At 39.6% G+C, this 26,557-nt stretch overlaps 4 protein-coding genes across 6 annotated transcripts; 2 read left to right on the top strand and 2 right to left on the bottom strand.

Moving 5' to 3' along the window:
• Positions 1 to 46: 46 nt before the first annotated feature.
• Positions 47 to 2,176, top strand: LOC140761447 (uncharacterized). The gene is made up of 2 exons (XM_073098773.1): positions 47 to 205; positions 1,693 to 2,176. Exon 2 carries the CDS (start codon positions 1,695 to 1,697, stop codon positions 1,929 to 1,931), a length of 237 nt encoding a protein of 78 aa, XP_072954874.1. The 5' UTR covers positions 47 to 205; positions 1,693 to 1,694; the 3' UTR covers positions 1,932 to 2,176.
• A 380-nt stretch (positions 2,177 to 2,556) lies between these two features.
• LOC140761144 (heme-binding-like protein At3g10130, chloroplastic) lies at positions 2,557 to 3,376 on the bottom strand. Its single transcript, XM_073098344.1, has one exon. It carries the CDS (start codon positions 3,240 to 3,242, stop codon positions 2,652 to 2,654), a length of 591 nt encoding a protein of 196 aa, XP_072954445.1. The 5' UTR covers positions 3,243 to 3,376; the 3' UTR covers positions 2,557 to 2,651.
• A 2,101-nt stretch (positions 3,377 to 5,477) lies between these two features.
• Positions 5,478 to 6,384, bottom strand: LOC140761129 (heme-binding-like protein At3g10130, chloroplastic). Its single transcript, XM_073098329.1, has one exon. The coding sequence runs from the start codon at positions 6,255 to 6,257 to the stop codon at positions 5,664 to 5,666; it is 594 nt and encodes a 197-aa protein (XP_072954430.1). The 5' UTR covers positions 6,258 to 6,384; the 3' UTR covers positions 5,478 to 5,663.
• A 3,348-nt stretch (positions 6,385 to 9,732) lies between these two features.
• LOC140761751 (uncharacterized) lies at positions 9,733 to 25,567 on the top strand. 3 transcript variants are annotated; one of them, XR_012104615.1, is made up of 8 exons: positions 9,733 to 9,952; positions 10,627 to 10,881; positions 10,955 to 11,170; positions 11,260 to 15,381; positions 15,555 to 15,754; positions 15,850 to 15,938; positions 16,074 to 16,250; positions 19,601 to 25,567. XR_012104615.1 is itself a non-coding variant. In XM_073099214.1 (6 exons), the coding sequence occupies exons 1-5, from the start codon at positions 10,675 to 10,677 to the stop codon at positions 15,929 to 15,931; spliced, it is 4,827 nt and encodes a 1,608-aa protein (XP_072955315.1). In that variant the 5' UTR covers positions 9,733 to 10,674; the 3' UTR covers positions 15,932 to 15,938; positions 16,074 to 16,388. The 3 variants fall into 3 exon arrangements, 1 of the variants encoding a protein (XP_072955315.1); XR_012104614.1 differs by having other exon boundaries at positions 9,733 to 9,987; XM_073099214.1 differs by lacking the exon at positions 19,601 to 25,567 and having other exon boundaries at positions 9,733 to 10,881; positions 16,074 to 16,388.
• Positions 25,568 to 26,557: the final 990 nt, after the last annotated feature.

Genomic DNA, 26,557 nt, shown 5'->3' with positions numbered 1-26,557 from the left:
TCCTTGAATACGAATAGTCCTTTTTACCCTTATTATGCGTATCGTATCGGTGACACGAGCAACGATTCGAATCGAGACGCATATTTAGGGCATTTCTAATTCTTTCATTTTAACCTTCTTCCATTTGGGGCAACGCTCATATCGTTGCTGGATCGCGAGGGCGGAGTCAGTCTGCTCTAATTCATCCGTCGAACTCCGGATACTGGTACGATTTCTTCCATTTCCTCGCTCCCCGATCTCCAACTCCATCAAAATTTCCCTTCTTTGCTATTTGTCGCAAATATAGTTTGTGATTTGATCTACAATATAAGAGATTTGATTCTCTCTATTGCTTAGGAGATTTGTTTACACGATGTGAGATGTATATTTTTCATCAGGATATACTTCTGTTATGAGTTGCTCTGGTTCGATTTGAACTTGATAAAGAGAAGAAAGATGATTTGGTTTAGGAGTCTGTAGGTATCTGAATGCCCTAATTTGTGTCCACCAAGGGAGGATTTTTCTATGTGGGACGGGACATCTCTTACATTGTCGTCGTTTCCCTTTTTGGAGTTCTGATTCATCAAAAACGAAACGATCGCCTCCTTGAAGTGCACTTGCGTCCGTAAATTTCTGATTAATTTTGCAACATTTGCATCTTGTGGCTAAACTGTGGTCGTCCTAGTGCTAGGAAAACTAGCAGTTCTGTTATGGCTCTTCTAGCTATCTGCTGTTGTTCGCATTGATCTGTATCCTCTGCTAATCATTTTCATAAAGGCCAAATGCAACCGTGTAGGATTTCCTCTCGTTTGACAGTGTACTCATTGATTCACTAGTAATGCTGCTTGTTTAACTGTTTTTGTCGCTATAAAAAGGTGCAGTGGGTTGTCATCATGGTTATTTTTGGGAAGATGCGAGAGAATAAAGACCCATCCTTGAATTCAATTGCTTGGTTTTCCTTACCACTTAATGCCATTTAATAATTCATTCAGAAGTAATTTCAACTGTCCACGGTGAGAGCTTTAAGCAGGTGTTTTGGGAAAAACCTGCTTGTATGGTTCGAAGTTTTGGTCTTGGTTGGTTTCAGTTTTAACCCCTAGAAAAAATGAATATTGTAATCCGAATATAATGGTTTTAGCCTATTGTGGTCCAAAATAAATGTCAAAACCGTAAATCTTAGTAGTCTTGGTGATGACTATTTTTTGGCTTTAGTTTTCATCAAGTTTTGGCCATTAAACTTCAAATTATTATCAAGAAGAACATGCAAGTTCTATCCTTGCTGTACAGATGACTGTTTTCTGCATTTAAGTGCCTTTGCTGTTCTAGTTATGCATGTGCTTCTAAGTTGTGAACTTCAGTTAGACTGCTGAAGTAAAAACTATTCATATGGCCAACTGCACTAACTGAAGAATATTTCAAGAATATGGCTCATGCATTCTCTCACTGAAAGAAAGGGAGAAAAAGGGAAACAATATTGTTCTCATTTCTGATCCTCTAACTTGCTTAGTTATGAATGATGTGGTTGGCACATTTACTTCTTTTTTCTTCTTTTTTTCTTTGTTTGTATACTTCATTGCAGAAACTGTTACCTGTAATTAATAACCATTGCAGTGTGTTGAACGCTAAATTTACTTCTCATCTTGTTCAGCTATTTAGTGCATCTATAAACCTTTTCTCTTCATGTGAAAACTCAAATAGTTACATACTTTGCAGGAATGGGGTTGTGGACATTGCTGGAGGGCTTTCTGCTTATCGCAAATGCATTGGCCATATTGAATGAGGACAGGTTTCTTGCTCCCAGAGGATGGAGCTTCTCCGAAGTTTCAGGCGGTGGTGGAGCAAAAACATTGAAGGGACAGATAATAGGACTCATATATGCAACCCAATATCTGAGACTTCCATTAATAGTTCTCAACATTATCATCATTGTCTTGAAACTGGTGTCAGGATGATTTCTTGATTTTTGTCAATGCAGCATTATTACACGATATATGTGTTTGAACAATTTATAGCGATGATTGAATCAACTAGGGTATTTCCTACTGTACTGAACTTATCCGCATCATTTGCTCTTTTGGCTGCTGGTGTTTTGCTCCTACTTCTTCTCAGTGGTCCATTTAACGCGGAGTTAGTCATGACTTGTCTATTTTGAAACTCTCATAACAGAAAATGACCAAGTTAACTGTTATTGTGCATATATTGTTGGGCTCTCTTGTTGATTCTATTGTGGTATTTGGTTCCATTTATCTCACTGATTTGTTTTTTCCCTAGCCAGTGCCTAACCTCTTGAACATAACTTTCAAGAAGGATTAGGATTAACTTAGTACTTCTCGTTACCTGGAATACTATGTTGAGAAGATTAAGATTTTCGGATTTCTCGCTGTCGAGAGAATTTTATTGTGGTATTTGGGGCCGCCAGGGCCGACCAGCAGTCGTTGTTTACCATCAGTTAGGCCAATTATTGGAATCAGTTTTACATTCCTCTCATTCCATTCTCTCTCTCTCTCTCTCTCCTCGTTCATTATTTTCTATCTACATCTTATCTAATGATATTTTTCTCCCCTCCTGTGCATATGATTATTTTCACAACAACAAAATGAAATCCATACAACGGTAAATAACAAATTAGATACACCCAATAACATCTGTTACAAAGCAAAATACTAGACACTTCACTCTATTGGGATCATGACCTCATTGGTCCTCAGAGGAGGCAGCGTCCACGGGGGGTTATATCTCGCCAGAATAAACTCCCCGATAACTTTATACCCGTCCCTCTCCAAACACGCCTTCAACTTATCCACCTTACCCTCCACCACCTTATCCGTCGCCACGCCGCTAAACTTCACAACCCCGTACTTCCTCTCCCCCTCCTCCTTGATCACCACCCTCTCGTCCAGAGGGACCGGCGCGTCCTCCTTCCTCTGGTACTTGCTCGGCAGTACGAACTGCATCGTGACCTCCCCCGCGCCGCCACGTGTGACCACTGGCGCCGTCATGGCGATCTTCTCGGGCGACTTGGTGATCACTGGCGCGGTCATGGCGATCTTCTCGGGCTTGGAGTTCTTGGGCTGGCCCAGCGCGCCGATGTAGCCGGCGAGGACCATGAAGCCGCCGTCGCGGTCGCCGCGTAACTGGGCGGGGTCGTAGGTGACCTCGGCGATCACGGAGGGGGAGTAGTGGCGGATCTCGTAGTCGTCGGAGGAGTGGAGGAGCTCATATTTTGGGGTTTCGACCGTAATTTTGCCAAGCATCATACCCATCTTGGAATGCGGGATTTGGGAATTGGTGAGGATGGCGATCCGGGTGGTGGATTTATACGTAGAAGTGGGTTAGGAATGTGGCGGAGAGTAGAGGACGAGAGTGTGGTGTGAGTTGCTCCACGGGGAGAGGTCAAGGAGACGTAGTTTGATGTCCGGGTTTGTTTGGGCATTTGACCAAACATTTGGTGAGCTTAAAGTTTCGTAGTATAGATTAATTGCTTGAATCTTGCCTGTCAAGAAATCTCATGTCAAGATGCTTCCAGAATCCTCATACTCATGATAAGGTATCTCTATCAAACACTATCTTGAGCGGATTACATGTTATGACGAGTTTTTGACCAGAGTCGGCCTCTCCAGAGTCTTATTTACTAAATAACTCGCCTCTCAAAATTAATATCAAAAGAAGTCATTTTTAGAACCACAACATAATCTCAAATAAAATACATTAAATTTATCAGCGTTCTAGGTGAGTGATATATTGCGGAAAGATCATCACTTTATTCTAAATATAAAATAATAAACTCGTCACTGTTTCTATTTCTATTAAAAATATGTAGAAAGAAAGAGAAGATTATTGGATTAATTACTTTTGGAAACTATGTTGAGAAGATTTCCTAATTTTCTCCTGAATACAAAGTGAATTTTAGTGCATATGTATCATTCTTTTATGTTCGTTATCTCCGTCATGGTGTTCCATGAAAGTAAGTTAATAAAACTAAAGACAGAAAGTAAGTTAATAAAACTAAAGACAGATCATAGTGTGGGCTGGGTCGAGTTTCAAACTGATTGGGATTAAGTATTTATTCACAATCTGGACCATAAATTACTCGAGCCAGGTTGGGCTAGAATATTATAGCACATTACCGCATACTAACTGTGACATATTGGATTCAAGCCATACGTAACGAGTCGATTTTAAAAATACTATATCTTATCGGCTCATGCATAATAGGCCTCTATGAAAATATTTAATTAGTTTCATAGGAATATACTTTATAATGATATCCAATTTGCTAAGTATTTAGTGTGGGACAAAAAAATTATAGGAATAGGCAGGTGTAATTGGTCAAGCTATAGGTTGGCATAGCGGGTCGAGCTTTCGGCCAAGACCAAGCAAGCAAAAACTTACCCGTGCCAAAATTGGGCTCGGGGCTTCTAACTAAGCTTAACCCAATTGAAACCAGGCAGGTTCGAGCTGGGTCAACCCTAATGGTTAACTCTAGATTAAACTTAACAGTTCGAGATATTTATGAACTAGTTGTAGAATAAGAAAAATTAGAATTGGAGTAAAATAAGACTTAATTCAGAAAAGAAACATTTATTCCAATTCTAATTTTGTGTTTGATCGTAAAAAAACGATGAATGCTGGAATAAAAATATAAGATAAGATAATATTGGTTATGATAGTTAAAATAAGAGATAAAAATAATCAAATTAATTTTGTTTTCCTTTTCATAATTGAATGTAAAATGACATCTGTTACTCGGTAAATACTTCGATGCCTGAGAATAAATTATAGTTATGATCGGATGGTTGTAACAACCGTTTTACTCATCCGGTACCGATTTCGACTTGTGAAAAGGGGCATATTAGTCATTTTAGCACATCTCCATCTCCATCTCCATCTTGCTTTACTCTTTTCCTTCGTCACCGACCTCTGATTTATTCTGGCTTTCTCCTTTTCTCTTCCCATCGATCTTAATCCAAGGCTTTCATCACTGGGTCGGTGATCTCGATCTCAATGTCATGGAGCCCGCCCCTGGCTGTCATTACCCTTGCCACCCTTATCCTCTGTTGGAATGAAAAACAGAGAAAGCTAAGCAGAACCTATCTGCATGATATGAGACCCTCTTGAGCATGAGAAGCTTGAGGTAGATTTCAAACAAAAAATGGATACTTTAATCGCTGAAATTGAAAGGGCAGCTCCGAAACTGAAGGCTCATATGAGGCACTTCATTTTAAAAATAAACACCTATTGAATCGGCAATTCATTTTAATTCTTTTACATTCATATTATATCCTTGAAAATTTGAATAGTTAGATCTCTATCAAGTTACTTACTCACGGAGCATTAAAGAACACTCTTGTTATTTTCTTAGAGGAAGATAGAAAATTTATATTAGAATTTTATTGTACAACTTTTATATTATATTCTCATATTGCTTTTACAATTCTCGGCTAAAAATAATTTAACTTAATTTATTATAATTTACACAATAAAAATATCATTACAAATAGCATCACAAATATTATAATATATTACAAATATTACAAGTATATTATAGCAATGAACAGAAGACTCTTGACTCTTGGAGCAAATTGGCTGAATGACCAAGTGCTTTGGTTATTGCAACATTGAAAGAGTTAAAAACATATTTATAACCCTGAAATTAAGCAACTAAGATTACAAATACGACCACTTCACTCTACTGGGATCATGACCTCATTGGTCCTCAGTGGAGGCAGCGTGATCCACGGGGGGTTATACCTCGCCAGAATAAACTCCCCGATAACTCTATACCCGTCCCTCTCCAAACACGCCTTCAGCTTATCCACCTTACCCTCCACCACCTTATCCGTCGCCACGCCGCTAAACTTCACAACCCCGTACTTCCTCTCCCCCTCCTCCTTGATCACCACCCTCTCGTCCAGAGGGATCGGCACGTCCTCCTTCTTCTGGTACTTGCTCGGCAACACGAACTGCATCGTGACCTCCCCCGCGCCGCCACGTGTAACCACGGGGGTCGTCATGGCGATCTTCTCGGGCGACTTGGTGATCACTGGCACGGTCATGGCGATCTTCTCGGGCTTGGAATTCTTGGGCTGGCCCAGCGCGCCGATGTAGCCGGCGAGAACCATGAAGCCGCCGTCGCGGTCCCCGCGTAACTGGGCGGGGTCGTAGGTGACCTCGGCGATCACGGAGGGGGAGTAGTGGCGGATCTCGTAGTCGTCGGAGGAGTGGAGGAGCTCATATTTGGGGGTTTCGACTTTGATTTTGCCGAGAATCAGACCCATCTTGGAATGCCGGATCTGGGAATTGGTGAGGGATGGTGGTGATCCGTGTGGCGAATTTATACGTGGGAGTGGGTTTAGGAACGTGGTGGAGAGTAGAGGAGGAGAGCGTGGTGTGAGTTGCTCCACGGGGGAGAAGTCGACGAGACGGTCTTGTTTTCCGGGTTCGTTTGGACATTTGACCGAAACACTTCGGTGACCTTGGACTTGGAGTTTCGTAGTAGCTGCAGACTCTACCGTCTAACGCTTCCAGGATCCGCCGTGCTCACGATAACGTCTATCTATCCAACACTATCTAGAGCAGATTATGAGTTTCTGACGCAAGTGGGACTCGCCATGGACTTATTTATTCAAATATTTTACTATTCAAAGTTAATATTCAAATGGGTTAGTTTTTAGACATGTTAGCTCTCATCTCATAATTTTAAATTAAAAATGTTGAATTTATCAGCTTTTACCTGACTTGTAAACCGTTGAAAAGTCTCAGTGCGTTGAAAAGTCGCTGGTGGAGAAGAAAGAAATGGGCTACTGATGATGAAGGATATAATCTAATTGATCCTTCATTTAAGTTAGATCTAATAAGAGGACTTAACTTAAATCCTATACGACCTAGGGAGACTATTCTCTTTCCATAGAAGAAAAAACTATTGTGTCTGCGTGGTTGTCAGCTAGGGGTGAAAATGGGTCGGATTAAGTCCGATCCGACCCGCTATCCGATCCAGATTCGGATACGGATACGGATAGCTATTTTCAAAAATATCCGGATCCGGACACGTGTACGAGTTTAGTTGATTTTATCGGATACGGATTCGGATAACGGATATCCGTTTACTCGCTTAATAAATCCCCAACTAAAGTTACTAAACCCTACCTATATCTCTCATCTACTCACCATCTCCCCCAAATCTCCATTGCTCTCACTGCTAGCTGCGATGCTGCCCTCACTGCTAGCCCCCACAGCCTCACCGGCTCACATGTTTTCACCGCCTCCCTCCTCCGCACCCCCCCCCCCCGTCAACCTCAGCTCTCCTCCACTGGCCTCACTCCACGGGTCCTCGATCCATCGCCATCATCGCCCTCATCGCCCGCCACCTCCATCTAAAATCAGCCCACAGCCTCCATCTACTCACCATCTCCCCCAAATCTCCATCGCCCTCACAGCCTCACTGTTAGCTGCGCCGTCGCCTCCATCTAAGGACTAAAATCCACATTGCCCTCACCCGTTTTCACCACCTCCCTCCTCCGGCCCTCCCTCGTCGAACTCGGCTCTCCTCCACTGGCCCTCCCTCGTCAACCTCAGCTCTCCTCCACCGGCCTCCCTCCACGGGTCCTCCTCCTCCACCGCCACCGACCCTCCCTCCATGGGTCCTCCCTCCTCCACCACCACCGACCCTCCTTCCACTCCACTAGTCAGGTACTATATATCATTCATAGCCATTTTTTACATTAACTAATTATAATAAAGTTAATGTCAAATGTATTTGTGAGGCATTTTAAGCAAAATGTATATTATATTTTTATCTAAAAACTATCAGTCACTGACATCCACTGTCACTCTATTACTAGTTTTATCAAGCTGAAGCTGAGAGAGAGTCTACGATTGAGATTGAGTAGGAAATAAGAGAATGTTTCTCAATTCTATGAATATCCCATTGTAGATATGTAATTATAGAAGCATCACTATAGATTTGGCCTACATATATTTCAAAAAACTTTATTATATTACAATTGCAAAAGTCTATAATTTCATTTTTTTTTCACTGTTACTATCTTTTTGCCAATGAATCAGTTCTCAAATATTGTAAGTTTTGTTGAAATCGTATTTGAATGATTTTAGACTTGATTGATATTTGTAGTAAGTTCATATTAATTGTTTAAAATTTGATACATATTTGTTTAAGATCTGAAAACTATCCGATCTGTATCCGAAAATTATCTGTATCCGTTTTCTTAGAATATGATTTTAATTTTTGCTATCCGTCAAATATCTATATCCGAATAAAAAATATGGATCCGGATATAGATTGAGTACTATCTGATCCGTTTTCGCCCCTATTGTCGACACAACTTGCGCCGTGATATATGTCGTGCCAGTGACCGGCGCATGCACCCATGGAAATACTTCTTGCTTCAAACATCATCAGTAGATAGAAGGTGACAAATTTTGACTTGCCTCGATATGAACTTGAAGCATTTAAACTAGTTTGAGATTAAGTTAATTGGGTGAATAAGTCAGCTTGTCTGACATGTTTATTATAGGGGTCATTTTTGTGTTTAAAGACAACCAATTTGACTCAACTAACCCATTGAGCCTGAGTATAAATTTAAATTTAAATCTCACTCATAATTCTTAATATGCACCGTCTAAGATCCCTAATTCTCATGGCCACCTAAAAACCCTCTTTCCGTTTTAATGAGACACCATCCTCCTCCTTCCCTATCCTTGCTCTTTTGTCTCTACCTTCCACCATGACATTTTTCTTCATCCATGACCTTTTCGCTGACTTCCAAATCGGTTTGGCTTTGATCATCATCATCTCCGCCTCCTCGTAGTTGCTTCTATACAATCTTGCTACCATCGTGGTTTGTGTCCTCCCCCACTACCTCCAATGCCTACGATCACTCTATCTTGTCGAGTGCCACTACTTTACTTGCTCGAGACTCGGCCGTCATTGTTCACAGCCATGCCATTGCAATAGTGAGGTGATCGTTGTCGCAACATATTTGGATTGGTGGGTGAATGGGTTAGCCATGTAGATTGGTAAGAATAAGTTTGGTTAATCGAGTTGTACAATCGATTTACATTTATATGACTCAGATTATTATATGGGTTACACTATTTGTGTGTCACTTGTGTAATAACAAGTCTTAACTCTTCTAATCAATGGGCTATGAAACTGATCAGATCAGACTTGAACCCGTGTATTCTGACCCAATTACCACCCCTAGTGGTAAGCTGTATTTCTAAGGATAATTAAATTTGTTTACATACTATTAGATGTTGACTAACAATTATAAAAAAGTTTGATCTACAAAGAGGATAAATGCCTAAGTTTAAAATACACAAAATAAATTGAAATTGGGCCAAACTATAGGGGGTAAACCTGTCATTTACCCCAAAATAGAAAATACATAATGCCGAAAGAAAACAAATCATCAAGAGTTACTTGTAATTTGATATACCACTTAAGGAGCTCAAAATTAAACTATTAATCAAGATCAGATTGCTGTTCCAGTGTGATCGAGCCTAATATCAATTTGAGCACGAGCCCATCAACCCAAATCCCGATATTTCGGCCCAAAATGTAATCCGTTAAGCGCCGTTAGAAATCTTACTACCTCCTCTCCTAGTCCTCGCTCGCTTCCGTTAAGAAGTCGGTTAGGGCTAACCCTTGGGAACGGGCGCACCATGGCACGAATCACTCCGTATTACCCCAGATATCTATAAAACCACATCTCTACAGTTCCCTTCTCCCTTCATAAATCTCCTCGGTTCTTCACCACCGCATCCTCTTCTCCGCTTCCTCCCACCTCTTCTCCCCTTAAATCATTTCGTCACTCAAAAGAACTTGATCTGTCTCCCCACTTCATTCCTTCGATGTCCCCCAAACCCGCCGTCGCTACTCTCCTCAAACCCTAGGTGGTGGTTAAGTCGCATCCGCTCTAGGGTTTAAGCTTTGCCCCGTCACGTGAATCAGGTACGAGTTGCAGCGAAACCCTGCGAGGTTTCCAGGTATGGATCCTTAAACTCGATCCATTTTTTTGGTGTGGTTATTGATGGAGGAGGCTCGATTGCCGTTGGCGACGATGTCGTTTATCTTTTACCAGGTTTATCTTATTATTTTCCGTGAGGCGATTAGGGTTTCGTAGCTCTTGATAAGATGCTCGTAGAGTATTAGGTATCATGGCTCCAATGTCGATTTTTGATGCTTGTCGACTGCAGTACTGGAAGCTAAGATCATTATGGATGGACTTTCAGTTGGTCGATTTTTTTTTCTTATTATCTAATAGTGTTTCTGTACTGATTACATCAGATTATTCATTTCCCATTTTGTTCTAAACTAGAGTTGAGTATTTGAGTTTATCAATTCTTTGTTCCCTGCTACTTTCCTTATTTATTTCTTGATGCAGTATGTTTGTTGAAGTAAATTTATACCTTGCCTTCTGCTGATTGTTACTTGTTTACAGTTCTCTGAATCAAATTTATTATTGTATTTTCTGAATACATTTTGTTAAAGCTTCTGTTACTCTTTATAATTTTTCTTTCTAATTATTCCATTTACTTGTACTCAACAGTTTCATCATTTATCCTCTGAAATTATCTATCTCTCTTTTGCAGTATTGATGAATTGTTAAATCCTTGTGTATGCAGGGAAATCTGAAATTTTAGGTCAAGCTAAGTTGGAAAAGTTATATCACCATGGGTTTCGATAATGAGTGCATACTGAACATTCAATCCCTTCCTGGTGAATATTTTTGCCCTGTCTGCCGCACGCTTGTCTATCCTAGTGAAGCTCTGCAGTCACAGTGCACCCATCTGTACTGCAAACCATGCTTGGCTTATATAGTGGCCACCACTCAGGCTTGCCCATATGATGGCTATCTTGTGACTGAAGCTGATTCTAAGGTAATTATGTGCCATCTTTGTATCTTCCCAAGCAGTGGATAGTTTCCTAATAACCTAATCATGTAATCTTCAGCCTCTGATGGAATCCAATAAGACTCTTGCCGAAACCGTAGGCAAAGTAGCAGTTCACTGCCTCTACCACAGAAGTGGATGCCAATGGCAAGGGACCCTGTCTGATTGTATTACACACTGTACTGGCTGTACCTTTGGAAACTCTCCTGTTGTTTGCAACCGGTGTGGGACTCAGATCATACACCGCCAAGTACAAGAACATGCACAAATCTGTCCTGTAAGTCTTGAGAAGTTTTGCAGATTTTATATTATTACTTGAAGGTTTGAATTTATAGCAATTATTCCTATTTTCTAACCTGCATGCAGGGCTTACAACTCCAAGCACAACAGGTAGAGAATACTCAGGTTCAAGCTTCAACAACGGCAACTCAAGCAGCTGCTCAAGATCCATCAGCTGGTGCTACTTCAGCTGTTACAACTGCTACGGCAGCAACAGTTGCTTCAACTGCTACTCCAGCAGCTACTGCAACACAGGTAACTTCATCTGCTACTGCAACAGCTACAGCAATAAGTGCAGCTTCAGCTGCTACTCCAACTGTTGCTGCTGCAACGGCAGCTGCTCCAGCCCCTGCTTCTGTTCCAGCAGCAACTCTTTCTTCTGGTCAGGGGCAAACCCAGGTGAAAGCAGCTGCATATCAGCAAGCAGTTGCACAGGCTCCTACAGCTGACCAGTGGTACCAACAGCAGCAGCTGCAGTACCAACAATACTATCAGCAATATCCTGGATATAATCCCTATCAGCAATATCAGCAGTACGGCCAGTATCAGCAAGCCTATCAACAATATGTGCAACCACAGATGCAGGTTGCTCCCCAGCAGGTTGCTCAAGGGCAGCAGCCTTCACCTTATATTATGCCTCAACCAAATGCCCAACAACATCCCCAGCCTCAATCCTATCCTCTACCTCCGCAGCAGTCTCAAACCCAGGTCCAACCTCAGTTGCAGCCACAATCTCAGGCGCAAGCAGCCCAATTGCAACCCAACCAGCAAAACCTCCAGTTGCAGCCGCAGCCTCAGCCAAATGCTCAAGTACAACAGATGCTGGCACCACAGTCTCATGTACCTCCCCAACAGCCCCTTCTTCAAACACAACCACCAGCACATCCACCATCTGGTGCACAAGTTGCAGGACAGCAATTTGGGCAGCCACTTCCCCAACCACTTCAAAACCAACCTCAGCCTCATGCCCCAGCACAGCCAGTGCAGCAGCTCCAGCCACCTCCTTACCAGCAGCTCCTGCCAATCCAACATCCACAACCACAACAACCGAACTTGCAACCCCATCCTCAGCAACAGCCCCATGCACAACCTCAATTGCAAACACAACCAGCCTCTCATCCCCAACCTCATTTTCAACAACATATGCAGTTGCAACCCCATTCACAACCTCAACCTAATGCTCAGCTGCAGCCTCAACCCCTTCCACAGGCCCAGCCACAGTTACAACCTCAGCATCCATCAACTCATGCAGTGACAGGGCATCAGTCTTATCCACAAGCTCAGCCAGTCCATCAATTCCCACCGGGTGCTCCACAGCAACACCCTATCCACATGCATCCTCAGCAACAGGGCATACCTCAAAATGCTGTTAAAATGAACAATCAGTTTGCACCACAGCAACCCCCACAAATGCGCCCTCCCCAGGGTCAATTTCCAGGGCAAGTCCAACAGCAATCAACTATGCTACCTCCCCAAGGGCCTCATGCAAATATTCAACAGCCTCAACAACTTCATCATCTTGTCAGTCATCATGCTCAGCAGGTGCAGCAGCATCCTGGCATTCATCCGCATGCACCACACCAGGGTCTTCAGCCACAGCAAGCAAATGCCCCTTTGCAACAACCTGGCCAACCATACCAGCATGGGATGCTCCCATCCCAACCACCAATGCATCCGCAGCAACCTGTGCGTCCTCATGGTCCATCGTATTTGCAGCAGCAAGTTTCTGCACAGTCCTACTCACAACAGGGTGCACCTCAAGGTCAGGGTTTACCGGTCCATCAAGCTCAGGTTGTGGCTGGTAGGCCTACTATGATGATGAGTCATGGCATGCCACAGCAACCATTCCAGCATTCTCCTCGTGGTCCGAGCAAGTATGTGCAGCCTGGTGTTACAAATCAGCAGTCACCTATGGTAAGGTCCTCTACTCATATGCCAACACCAGCGGAATTGCAAGGTGTACCACCTCACACTGCTGGGCAAGGTGCACCAATAGTTGCATCCCCTGCATCAGTGAAGCCAACTAAAGATGCCCCTGAGATGGGTAAGGAAATAGTTCCTAAGATTGCAGAAGGGTCTGAATTAGGTGTGGCTAATCGTGTTGAGAATGAAGGATCTGTGTATGCTGGCTCAGGGACTCTAAATTCAGACTCTGCTAGAGAGGGAAAAGCTGAAGGAGAGGCCCAGGGGAAGAAATCTGTCAAAGTTGCTTCAGAATTGGCACAACATAAGGTGGAAGGCGTGGAATATGAGGATGCTGAGGCAGTGGAAAATAAGCCTGTAATGAAGGAAGAGGTTACTGATCCACCACGTGAGGGAACTGATAGTTCACTTCCTTTAAAAGATGTCCAGCAAGAAAATGAGAACAAGAGCGTAGAGGGTGCATTTAGTGAAAAGCCAGGTGCACAAGCTGAAGGGGACGATACACATGCTCAACCTGATGATGGGAAAGTCCCTATGCCAAGGGAATTGGGCTCTCAAATGGAGAGTACTAGTCAAAGTCATATCTCACAAGACCAGGGAACTGGGAATATTGCTGGCAACATGCAGGCTTCACAACAGATGCCAGCACCTGGAGGTCTGGATAGAGGACAACTACAACAGCCTAGCCGCCAAAATATCCTTCCTCATGAAGGGTCATTTCCCCAGCCTGGTTATCACAGTGGACATCCACCCGAATTTGCTCGCCAAGGCCCCATATCTGGTGTGGTCCAAGGAATGGCGCCTTCAGGACCAATTCCTGGTCATGAAAGGTACCCTCCACCGCAGCAAACATTTTTTGCACATCCTTCAAACATGACAGATACGGCCCAGAGGCCTCCTGGACCTGCACAGCACATGCAACATCCTGGAGCCACTCAAGAAAGAAGGTTTCAGGAGCCGCCTCCTCCCTATTTTATGCAAGCGCATCGAGAAACTTTCCCGCAGCCACCACCAGGGCAACAACCATATGGTTCTTTTCATTCTGAAGTGCCAGCAAGGACTCCTGGACAGCTTCAAGTTCAAAGTCATATGAATGTAGGCGGCATTAGACCTCATGGTGAAAGTGTGATCCGACCTGCTATGGGTGGGCCACCTCCTGGACTGTTTGATACAGCACGAGGACCTCCTTTTGGTCTTGAAGATCAAGTGGGTCGGCCGCGCCCTGTTAATGAAGCAGAATCCTATGCTGCTAGGGGCCCTGGATTTTCTGATGGCAGGCAACCGGAGCCACCTTTTATCCAATCAGGCATGCTTAAGGTGAATGGAGTTACAGGTAAAGGGCCAGTTGGTAGCATGCATGGATCCTCTTTCCGGGAAGAAAGGATCAGGTCTTTGCCTGAAGATGGATTCAAGGCAGTTGTGGATGAAAATCATAGGCCTTATCCAGTAGATCCTGGTAGGCGAAATGCCAACCGCAGGGAGTTTGAAGAAGATCTGAAACAATTTCCTAGGCCAGCTCATTTGGATGGTGAAGGTTTGTCAAAGTTTGATGACTATGTATCTTCATCGAGGCCGTTGGAAAGGGGACAAGAACTAAGACCATTTGAGAGACCTCCTGGTAGATCTGAAGGGGTTCCTAGTGCCCTTCCTGTAAGGCCATTGCTTCCTTATCAAACAAGTGGTCCTTTTCCTAGTGGCAGTGCTGCTTTAGATCAGCGCCCAATGGAGATTGGTGAAAGGCATAGGCATGTAGGCTTTCATGAAGATTTTGGAAGGATTTCTGGCCATCCTGATTTGCTCAGGTCTGGTGCAGAATTTGGTCATCATCGTATGGATGGCTTGCCACCTTTAAGAAGTCCAGGTAGAGAATATGGTAGCCTTCCATCAAGTAGGTTTGGATTGGCTAACCAACCACGGTTTGAGGATTTTGATGGCATAGAGCCACGTGGATTTGTTGAAAGATCAAAAGCTTTGAATTTTCCACCTGATCATTTTCTTAGAGGCATACCTGATGGTCCTGGAGGTCTTCGGAACATGGATCAGCTTGATCTGGATGGTCCGGATGTTCCTCGTTCCCACTTTCGACCTGGCGATTCATTTGGTTCCCGGAATTTGCCTAGTATCTTACGGGGTGGAGAATATTTGGGACAAGGTCCGTTGCGTTTGGGTGACCCTACTGGATATGGAGGCTATAACATGCCAGGTCGTGTACATCCAGGTGATCCGCTTTTTGGCAGCAATTATTCTCGACATGGTTTTCCTAATGAAGCTGGCCATTTCAGTTCGGTGAGTGGTATCACAATGCTAACTATTTTAAGTCTAAAGATTATCTATTGGTTATGCACATATTGTACTTTCTGCCATTTATTGTCATCATATGCATTTGTTTTTATCTTCCAAACAAACTGACTGGTCGTTTATTGTTTAGAGCAGTCATTTGATTCATTTTCTCTTAACAGGTTTCTCTTCGTGGTGACATGGATACTTTTGAGCACCCAAGAAAGAGAATCGCTGGGAGCATGGGGTGGTGCAGAATATGCAGAGTGGATTGTGAAACTGTAGAGGGCTTGGATTTGCACTCGCAGACAAGGGAGCATCAAAAGACGGCGATGGATATGGTTTTGAACATTAAACAAGAAGTTGGAAAGAAGCAGAAGTTGTGAGTGCATCTTTCTTCTCATGCATTTCTGCTTCTGAATATTGATTTGAGATTTTGGGGACGGCTAATTTCTGGAATTTGTTTTTCCTTACTAGGAGTTCTGATGAGCAAGCATCAATTGATGATACAAGTAAATCTCGGAAGGCGAATTTTGAGAACCGTGGGAATCGGCAGTAATCTTATGGTAATGTACTGACAGTTTTAAAAATGCATTACAGTATATTTATAATGGAGATCTATACTCTTCTCTCAGTTCTTGTTATGTGTGTGAAGTGCAATATTCTCACTTGGGTGTATATGCTAATTTTTTATTCTCCAGGTTGCTGCTAAATCTGTGAAATGGTTCCTTGGAGCTGAAATTTTGTGACATGTTAAGACTGTGTTTGAGAATCTACAAGTATTGTGTGGAACTACTTATTTGGATATCCAGGGATGTCTTGGCTTCATAGTTGTTGTTGCCAGTTGTCAGTGATAGTCTGATGAGTTGCACTAAATGGTCACTATCTTATCTTTCTTTACTGTTTAATCATATGACTCACTCTGAGAATGCTTTTCTGAGTATTGTTGAACTTGCATATTTGATTGTTACGACATTGCCTTATTTGTTGGTTTTATCTGAAATTTAACATATAAACTTTAGCACACTTTGTTTAGTGTTCAGGAGGAATTAATGTCTCTCACCATGGAGGTTGATTGGCTTCGCTGCAAGATATTCTTTCTTCTGTGATTCATACATTTGATATTTACCCTTTTGTAGAGAACAGTGAATTTGGCTGTTGTACTTACCTCTCCTTAAATGGATTCTGTGTGGAATTGAGATATTTTTAACTTTTAAGTTCAGGAGTTATCTCAGCTTATCCTCGGTTTGTTTTTTTGGTATAACTTTCATCACTTTGGTTCGTGACATTTTATGATACCTTGTCATTTTCTTGTGGTTGGTATGGTTGCAGATAAACGACTTATCTGAATCCTTGACTTATTCACAGTTTTGGATGATAATTTACCTAATAAATGCATTCCTCATTTCGGTACAAAACATGCAAAACTAAAATGCCCACATTTGTCATTGACCTCCTACCATCTTGATTTGCCTAGCCGTGTAGGTAATGATCGTCCTATTTCTTTTGTTTTTTAGTTTGTCTGCACTTTGAAGTCTGAAGCTGTCAATACCTTGTTAATAGTCTCATAATTAGCCTTCGAATCTTATCGTCATCTTGCTAAATTGAATGATTAGTGCTTAGTATGCAGTGGTAGGTGATATGTAATTAAAAGAGAGTTAGAAGTTGAGATATTTCATGATTATGACAGAATCATTATATTTGTCTTAATTCTTCTAGGATCTATTTTCTTATTCTAACTTTGGTCCAACTCCTCATCCCATCTTAGTAGAAATGGCCATTGATACCTATATGCCTTAGTCATCTTAATTATTACCTGATGCTCCATAAGAATGTTGTTTGAAAGTTTCTGTTCGTTTTTTTTTACTTCCCCGTAGAAAATGAGTCTACTTATCATTCTTTCTTTTTTTTTCTTTGTTTTGGTGATGAGTATCACAGGCCATTATGACTTCAACTTAATTTTTCTTGGAAAATTTAGTTTTAGACAGTTTGACTAGTAGCTTGGAGCCTTGGATATATTGATTAATCACTTCCAACAATACCAAACCAAGTTACCAATATTCCTAGATTTATATTGGTCACCGCATCCGAAGTAAATGATAACTTGTAGAAAAATAAAAAATCTTTGTAACTGCTATTTTCTGGCAATATCCATTTGTCATTGATTAAGATTCACTTGATCCATTCTTGAGTTAAAAAATTCCTCCTGCTTCTGACACAATTTTATCCAATTTGATTGCATGAAGAATTAGATATCGACCAACAAGGGTATATGAATGTAATCCTGTTTGTTTATGCTGGACTATACCCACTCTTATGATATGGGGATTCAAATGATCAAGTCAGTGTCACATAAATTTGTATGACCTTTTGTTGATATGTTTATTTACAGAAGAAGCGCTTCTCATGGGAGCACTTTCAACTTGTTTCTATACTCGTAGAGCTAACTTATGACTAGTTTCTAACCAGCATGTGGTCTATTAGGACTAGAAATGTCTTCCTTTGAACTTTAGGATTGATATTTTATCTTTTTGTTCGTGTTAAATTTCTGGACCTCATAGTGAATCTCTATTAAAACTGTGGTTGGCTGGCATGGCAACACCAGGTTCTCTCATCTCTTAGTTTTATTAGCCTCTCTGTGTGAGCTTTTTGCCTTAACTGACCTGCTTGATTTAGGAGCTCCACATGTACTTTTTTTTAATGATTGTGGATTAACACTCTTTTCCAAGGCTAAATTGATTGTAACCTTCATTGCTGTCCAGATAATTTCAGTTCTTGGGAGATGTTTTTAAGACCCAGTTGGTCACGTCTTTCTTTTGTCAATTGATATCAAAACTCTATCATCTTTCATTTCATGATTGAAAGAAATTATGAGCCACAATTCCTAATTGGAAGATAAGATACAAGGAAAGGAAAATCTTTTACATATATGTGCCGAAGTTCTTACAAACAAGGTCGTGTATGAGTGGTGATCACTTTACCTATATGTGCCAAAACTAATGCAATTAGGAAAATCTGAATTTGGTTACTGTAGTTTAGAGTCTTGTTGTATATGTCTGCACATCTCCACCTCAATTCTATTTCATCCATTTTGGCATCATTCTGATCTTCATGGTTAAGGATGCATAAAAATTGTTTGGCATTTGTGTCACAGAGGCATTTATAAGTATGAAATCGGTTTGTGAGAAGAGTTCTAGAATTTGTCGGGCCAGTTGAGAGAGAAAGCAAGTCGTTGTTGCCCTTGATAGAATACAGCTCCAATTTCACTAGAAATCTTGTAGCATACATGTCATGTTTGGAAGATTCAGTTATTAGGTAGATAATCTAGCCGGCTTGTGCTGGAGGGGTTAGGGGCCTTATGGCATAACTCAGGCAGAAATCTTTTGTGGGGAGGAGACAATGAGAATAGGTAATTGCTTGATGTTCTTTTCTTACTTTTATTAGTAAATTACTTTTTTTAAGGCTTAGTAAATTATGGAAACTTATGTGACCTACCCATTTAAATTGAATGGCTGGAATAATATATAATGAATGAAATAATATTTTACGATGAGCGAACTGATAGAATGTTACATTTGTGCATCCTTGGGGCCATCAGATGATGCTGACATTTCTGAACACCTCTTGACCTTTTTTATACTTAATTTGTTTTGAATGGATGGAAATGTATACAGTATGCATAAATTACCTCTTTGTATTGATGATATAGGAGATGGGTTAGATGCTGTCAAATAAATTTCAAGATGTTTAATGTCTGTTCAGTGCTTAAGATGTCACAAGTTACATGAGTTATTGCTGAATTTTGAGGCTTTCCTTGGAACTGATTTCTGCTAATATTGGAGCAGAAAAATCCTTGCTTCCAAAATACTTGCCTTTTGATGACTCAACTTTCTTGTTGAGTGGAATGTTCACAGCAGGATGATATTTGATGACTTCTGTTCAATTTTGGTGAACAGAATTTCTTTCCATCTCAAGATTGACAGCATAGATTTGTTCCAAAATTATTTGGTTAGGTATACAAGTCTATGAGAAATGATGTTTGTTTGTTGGAGCGACTTCTTTTTTTTGCCATCTTTTGTCTTTTTATTTCTATGAAAGTGATTCGACATGTAGCAGAGTTTTTTTTCTTTGTTCCTCATGGTTGTTTTTCCCATTAATTAAACACTGTTTATTGCTATTTTTTTCACTGAATATTGAATTGTGTTTTCTTTTTGTAATTGCAAAGCAGACCTAAAATGTTTAAGAAACTGCCTGCGAGAGTCATGCTTCCATACTGACATGGTTGTTTGGAAATGGTAAGAATGTCTTCATACTATGCTTCTTTGAGATAGTTTACATGATGAACAAAGTGTTTTCTTGTAGTCTATTCGTTTGTGGCTGGCTTTATTTAACTTTCACAGTTTTCATTTGAGTTAGACACGTACGTACACTGTATCAATTATTAGATTAGGCCATTGAGCTTGGGGATGGTGGTAAATTGGCATTAGCTAGTTCTGTATAAGTTTGGTGTGGATTAAGTGAATGGCTGTTTAAAATGTCACCTGAGACAGAACAGTAACGACTGAGACTTAATGAAAACTAAGCTGAAAGGTCCAAATCGCATTGGTCAAGGCTGAAACTTTTAAGATTTCTGGTTTTGACATTTATTTTGGACCAAGTTAAACCATTACATTTTGGCATAAAATATTTATTTTTTCTAGGGTTCAAAACCAAAACTAGTTGAAACTGAGACTTCCAAACCACACAATACCGAATATCTGTCACCTTTGCAATTTTATGTTTTGAAGATCTGATATGCCTATTTGATATTTGGAAAAAATGAAAGAAGAACCCTGTCTATCATATCAGCTTGGTTGAAGCACCAGTGGCTCAGCTGCTTCGAACCTGTAAAAAGGTAACTATGTTCTTTATTTGTTATCCATAACGATAGTATAACAGATCTCAACTTCTCAAGCTCTATTCTTACGTTCAAACTTTTTTTTTTTTTTGCCCCTATTTCTCTATTACCCCACTGAAATCCATATCTTAGTTTCATTCTTCAACCGTTTTTGCCTTTTCTTGCTGTTCCTTCTTTTCTCTACCATGACCAGTGAAAATCCATTCCTAGCTCTCCAACTTCTTTTCATTATCTAACGTGCTGATCCCTAGTTGGTCTGACCACAAAGGTGACATCTGTACCATCATTAGTCATTACTCTTCTCAGGATTGGTGATTGTTCACTAATCATCCATAATCTAAGAACTTATGCTCTCCTATTCTGCTGTCTTCCTATTTCCATATTTAGAAAAACCTAGATCTTAGGATGGTTGGCTCTTTGCTGGGTCATCCTCAGCTTTGAGTGGGCTGGATATAGACTCTTTGTTCCAGATTAGAGTCATGGTGGGGCATTTTGGGGTCATTATATGGTCTTTGAGTAAGGGTCTTATCTGACCAGTCAGGCCCAGCGTTTTAACTGGTTTTAGCTTGAAGGCCTGGTTTACTTGTCAATCTTGTGCAATGGCACATAATTGTGAAAGGGGTATGTACGGGAAGATGTCTAGTGATACTTAGCAAAATGTATTGGGATGGAAGTTTCTAATTTTTGGAAAATGTAACATATAGAATCAAGGAGCATATAGGTGCGTTGCCATTGTTTGTCAAGGGAGAAACAATAGCATATATATCTTGAAGTAACTCCTTGGGCCATTGCTTGTGACAGAACTTCTAAAGAAGCTAACTTAACTGGTCTGCACCGTTGCACTAATATTGTAACAGGTGAAAATATATTCTGTAGATACATAACTTATTTTGAAACAAGGAGGCAACTAATAATACTTTGGAAGAGTGAAGTTTCAAATTTGTGCAAAATATAACATACGGAATCAAGAAGCATGTATGGCGTTGCTATTGTTTGTTGTGAGAAATGGTATTAATACAGTTCTAGATGACTCTCAATGAGAAAATATAAATACTAAAGAATGAGCAGTTCTAGGATTTGCAATAGATGCCGATACTTCTCATATATGCAGAAGTTCTTTACATTAATATGATTACTCTCTATGTTTTTAATATATATATATATTAAGGATAGGTAACATCAGAAGATGAAAATACAAGCATGGATAGGTGTAGAAGCAGTTGGAGCAGGCTTTAACATCTGAGCAAATTGAACTAGTGGACATTGTTGACCTGATACAATGACTTGTTAGCTGCTTAGGTGGTGTATATCCATTACCTGTGAATTTAAAAAATTGGTTGTTATCTTAGTTTTAGTTTACTCCCATAACTTGAATATTTGTGCTGTTTTGTCTGTTATCATAATTCAGGTAAAAAAAATTTAAGGTAAAAAACTACAAAATAGATGTGGATAAATTTGCTCTGAACATGTTCCATAATAGAACATCAGTATAATCTTTAATTTATATCATTCTTTGATGCCTATGATGTTCATCCCAGCTCATTATCCATAAATAGATATCTTCAGGAGTCTCAACTGTGTCCTAGTGCACGAGTACCCTCAACATTGGGTTTTGAGGGTGAAATTCCTAAAAGTATCCAAGAAGATTTTAATTTGACTGTTTAGAAGTATATAAGGAGTTTAATTAGTTCGGCTGCTTAAAAGTATACAAGAAGTTTAATTAGTTTGACTGCTTTGAAGTATATAAGAAGTTTAGTTAGTTTGACTGTTTAGAAGTATACAAGAATTTTAATTAGTTTGACTTGATGCCTAAGAAGTTTAGTTAGTTTAGACTAATTAAAGGATTGGATACAATACATTGTTGATGATGTACAGATTATATTGCTAATTTTACTTGTTTCTTTCAATTTTAGCAATCCTTCAGAAGAAGAAAAAACAACTTATTTCTTCATTATCTATTGTGGAAGTTTTGCCTTTGATGGATGCCTTTTTCTGCTGACGTATTGTATCCTCTTTTAATATGTTTTGGTTCTTTGGGTTTGCAACAAAATTGTGAAACTTTGGTGAAACCACCACTCGTTTTGAAACACCAATATTATCCTTAATTCCTGCTAGGTCAATAAAAATCTTTAGCCTTATGTAACAGAGCATTTATTACATAAGCTATTGAAGAAGAAAATATAGAATTTTGTGTAACATTCATGCATGGGGAAACAAATGTTCCCTTATGAAGGACCTAGTTTAAATGGTCTCCTATGTTCATTTGGTTCATTATTTACTGAAATTTATTGCTATTCTTTTCTTGCTAATTGTATGCTGCTGGATATTTTGTCTGCATTAAATATGGTATGAATCTATTAGACATTTAGACTTCAAACTTGATGATTGAGGGACATTCAATGCAGACAAAGATGTATTTCTACATGACTTGTTTGTTCAGTGGTAGTCTTCTCAAGTGTATTGTGAGCTTTAATAATAACTTTAATTTAAAGATCATGTGGACTTTAAGTGATGACCCTTAACTAGTAATTAGGGCCTCTCTTTTCTTCAGTGACTCCTTATTTATCTGCTATCCAGAGACTGCTACCTAGTGATTGTTGGTCATTCACTCATTCGAAATTTTGTTGAATTGAGATTGTAATGCAGCATATAATGACATTAATGTATAACTACAATTATACTTTGTTATCTAAATATGATTTCACATTAGGTTGGAACTGAGTTGTACTATAAATTTCTATTGACTGTCACATCAACCTACTTATTCTAAAAGTATGTTGGTTTCCATGAGTACAACCTTAAAAAGGCTTTTATTGGAAATAGGCAGTGAAGAATTTATTCTTTTTCAGGCTTTTTTTGGAAATTCTGTTGTCTTCTCCTGTTAAGGCCTGTTGTTTTCATATAGGATATTTTTTTTTGTTTCTTGGTCCTATTTCTGAAATGGTATCTTGATCAGCTAAAATTGTATGAATTCAACTTAAAGGATTTATTCTTTTTGAAATATGTTGCTTTTCAGTTTGATGATAATGCTGTGAAGTACGGTAATCATATGAACTGTCAAAATTGTTAATTTATTGAGTTAGTATTTGCAACTCACCTTGAACCTTAATCTGATGTCAGTTTAATGTGCATTGATATAGTATTTTGACGAGCTGTTTGAAAGAATTCTCATATTTGAATTTCTGCACATGTTGATCTCTAATTTTTGGGATGTGACATTGCCCAAAATATTACATTCAGTAATAATCCATGTGGTATTGGGAAATAGGCATACACAAGTAATCCCTATAAATCTTTAGTCTTTTTTATGGAAGATCTGATTGTGGATTAAAGTACTCTCCACAATCTACTGTCACATAATTTTCATGTATATCTGGTTAGTCTTGTGTGTTAATACTGGGATTCATGTGGTAGGAAGACTCCTCTGTTTTAATTGGCAGACATTGAACTTTGGTTATCAGAGATCCTTTTTTTTATCAGTTTTTGGTGATCAAATTCTGTGGATGACCATTTACAGGGTGAAGGTAATTCCCATTTCTTCTGATCTGCCAGGTTTAGTTGTTGGTAAATGAAAAGTTTGCAATCATCTTTTCAGAGCTATAATATTCTTCTTTTATTGTCAAATCATACTTTCATATCTTTCTAGATTCATTTTGCAGTCTGCTATGATATAATAAGTTTTTACATCGAGATGTTTCATTCATAGCCAAAATTTTGTTATTATGACTTGGGTGGCTGATGATGATGATGATGATGATCGGTGCCCAGTGGCAACTGTAATTGGTCCAAGGATGCATTCTGACATCCAATACAATATTTTAGATGGTTGATGATTGGCTTGTAGAGGACTAGAGCAATAGAAAAGTATACTAAGAGATTGAAGACAAAAGATAACTTAAAGGTTATATGTATTTGGAAATCTGACATATATTAACGGAGTACATAAGTTCTCTCTAGCGTTATCTATTTACAGCTGTATGTGTTACTCTTGCTTCGTATTAGGCTTTCAATTCATCTAGTAATCTGTATGTAACTGCTGGTTTTGGTGTATGAGCTTTATTACTTGAGATGTTTTTTATCTGGATTGGGAAGGTTGATTCATTATTGAATGTGATTTAGTTCTATTACTTAGATCGATTCCCTTTTAATAACAAATCATGCTACAATGGGAGAATATGATAAAAGCAATCCTTTGTACTTGTTGCCAGTACCGGTCAGAACTGATATTTCATTTTTCTTTTTATCCTTTTAATTTAGCTTCTAACTTATTTGAATCCTAGTTACTCCCAAGCTGTCTAGACATGTCCGCTGTGGTTTCTTTCCTTGAACATGGTTCCTTCTTCTGGACCTTTTTTTTTTTCGGCATCAATTATATATAATGGATCAGTAGCCAAATGTCATACAGTAGAGAATTTTCTCCCGTGGATAGAATACCGACTCACTTTCCCACTGAGTAAATCAATTTCAAAGGAACTTGAATGTGTAGGTATGACACACTTAAGTCAACTAGCAGCATACGAAAATAGAAGAGTTTATTTATTTTTCAATGCCCTGTACTTTAGTAGACATACCTCACCGCTACTTTCTATTTAGAGATGTCCTGTTTCAAATCTATGATTTTTCTTTGTCGCTGCTGTAGAGACTTATAATTTTTCTTTCTACTCGGTAACATATTTTGCATTCTTTTAACCTATTCCATCAATTTTGTTATCTTTTTGGTCTTTTGGAGCATCAGTGATCCCTAACTCTTCTAGCTACCTTGCACGTTGGGCGGTGAAGATATTAGTGGGGAGGACAATAGACAAGCTGCTTTTTCGTGTTCTTCTTGTCGTTTTTCTTGTTCTTCTTTTTTAGCATTGTTGTATTTTGACAGATGATGTGATCACAACCCGCTGTAATGATGTGATGTGATCACAACCTGCTGTATTTTCACCAACGAGGAAAGTGAAGATAATAGCTGTTTACAAAGATCCGGAAACATGGTACATGGTTTGTTTGAATGCTGTGATCTTTTCTTCAGGATAAAGGGTACTATGCAAATTTTGGTCTGTACACTACTCAAAGCAGCATACGAACCTAACCGAGAGCTGCGGATCACAGCATCCTAATCTAAGTCGGGGTGGTCTTCACTCTAGATACGCTGAGAATCCTAATCCAGTTGCTGTTGCCATTTGCTGTTTTGACTGCTCACCGAAGGGATTTAATTGGTGTAGCATTTCTAATAACCATCCTGGACATGCGCTGATATTTAATTCTATCCATCCAATTATATTTGATAATTCGTTAGCGGAATTATGCAATTAGTTTGGTCAGCATGAGAAATGGTGTGTTACGGTTGATGAGTGGTGTTATTAAGATTAATAGAGTTAAACAATATGCGAAGGTTCAAGTTTCATGATTTTTTTCCCCTTTTTTGTGGTAATGAGTGAGTAGTTAGTTATATGGTGTTTTACTAAATATTGGCATTCGAATTTGGGAATGTGCTCCGTTAATCAATTGATCACTATACATTTAAAAATTTGTTGGAGTGACATAATACTCGTTCAATTTATTTGTACAATTCTGAAAATCGTCTGATAAATCTTCAACTAACATATCCAAATCACGAAATTGTGGGTGATAAAAGAAATTTGTAATTATTTTCTTTTCTGTTTGGAAAAATGCATGCCTCAACAACATTTATCTGATGCATTTTAAAAGAAAAGAAACAATCTAGTAATTGAACTTTCGCGTATCCTACCGGCTCTGCTCTAATCTTAATACATCATGTTCGATTTACTCCATCGTTCCCTTGCGTAAGTTTTAGTCGTACACGACCATCGCATGCCTCCCCGCATCCATAGGAGCTTCGTGTGCTCCCGGGAAGTTCGTAGAAGAATGTTTATGGCAATAGATTAACATGGTCTCCATCACTGACGAGCGAAGCACATCGGCATAGGACTTAGAACATTTCAATGTCTTCCTCTCTCTCATAACGAGGGATTCAAAGCTTGGGAAGCTTCAAACGCGTCGCTTTTATTTTGTCAAGCAAGGAATGTATCGAACTTTAATTTATCTAATACCAGGAACTAAATCTATATTAAAAAAAACTCTTGTCCATATTCATAATAAATCAACAAAGAGTTGCCCCTATAAGATGTATATGAAAATTTATCAAAATCACCCTCCATATTTTTCTATTATTATAATTGTTCCCATCCTAACATTTCATATGGTTAACGTGTTTATTTTTCTTTCAGAGCATCAAAAGCACCTCTGTTAACTTTAACCTAACTACTATTTCAGAAG

This window comes from Typha angustifolia, chromosome 6 (assembly GCF_048772165.1).
Source record: "Typha angustifolia cultivar Huaian chromosome 6, ASM4877216v1, whole genome shotgun sequence".
Lineage (NCBI taxonomy): Eukaryota > Viridiplantae > Streptophyta > Magnoliopsida > Poales > Typhaceae > Typha > Typha angustifolia.
This window is presented reverse-complemented; position numbering and strand designations above follow the sequence as displayed.

Bases quoted from the DNA above. Each gene is read 5' to 3' on its own strand.
- LOC140761447 (XM_073098773.1), top strand. From the start codon at position 1,695: ATGGGGTTGTGGACATTGCTGGAGGGCTTTCTGCTTATCGCAAATGCA.
- LOC140761144 (XM_073098344.1), bottom strand. From the start codon at position 3,242: ATGGGTATGATGCTTGGCAAAATTACGGTCGAAACCCCAAAATATGAG.
- LOC140761129 (XM_073098329.1), bottom strand. From the start codon at position 6,257: ATGGGTCTGATTCTCGGCAAAATCAAAGTCGAAACCCCCAAATATGAG.
- LOC140761751 (XM_073099214.1), top strand. From the start codon at position 10,675: ATGGGTTTCGATAATGAGTGCATACTGAACATTCAATCCCTTCCTGGT. The intron at 10,882-10,954 runs GTAATTATGTGC...TGTAATCTTCAG, and splicing joins TGACTGAAGCTGATTCTAAG to CCTCTGATGGAATCCAATAA. The intron at 11,171-11,259 runs GTAAGTCTTGAG...ACCTGCATGCAG, and splicing joins AACATGCACAAATCTGTCCT to GGCTTACAACTCCAAGCACA.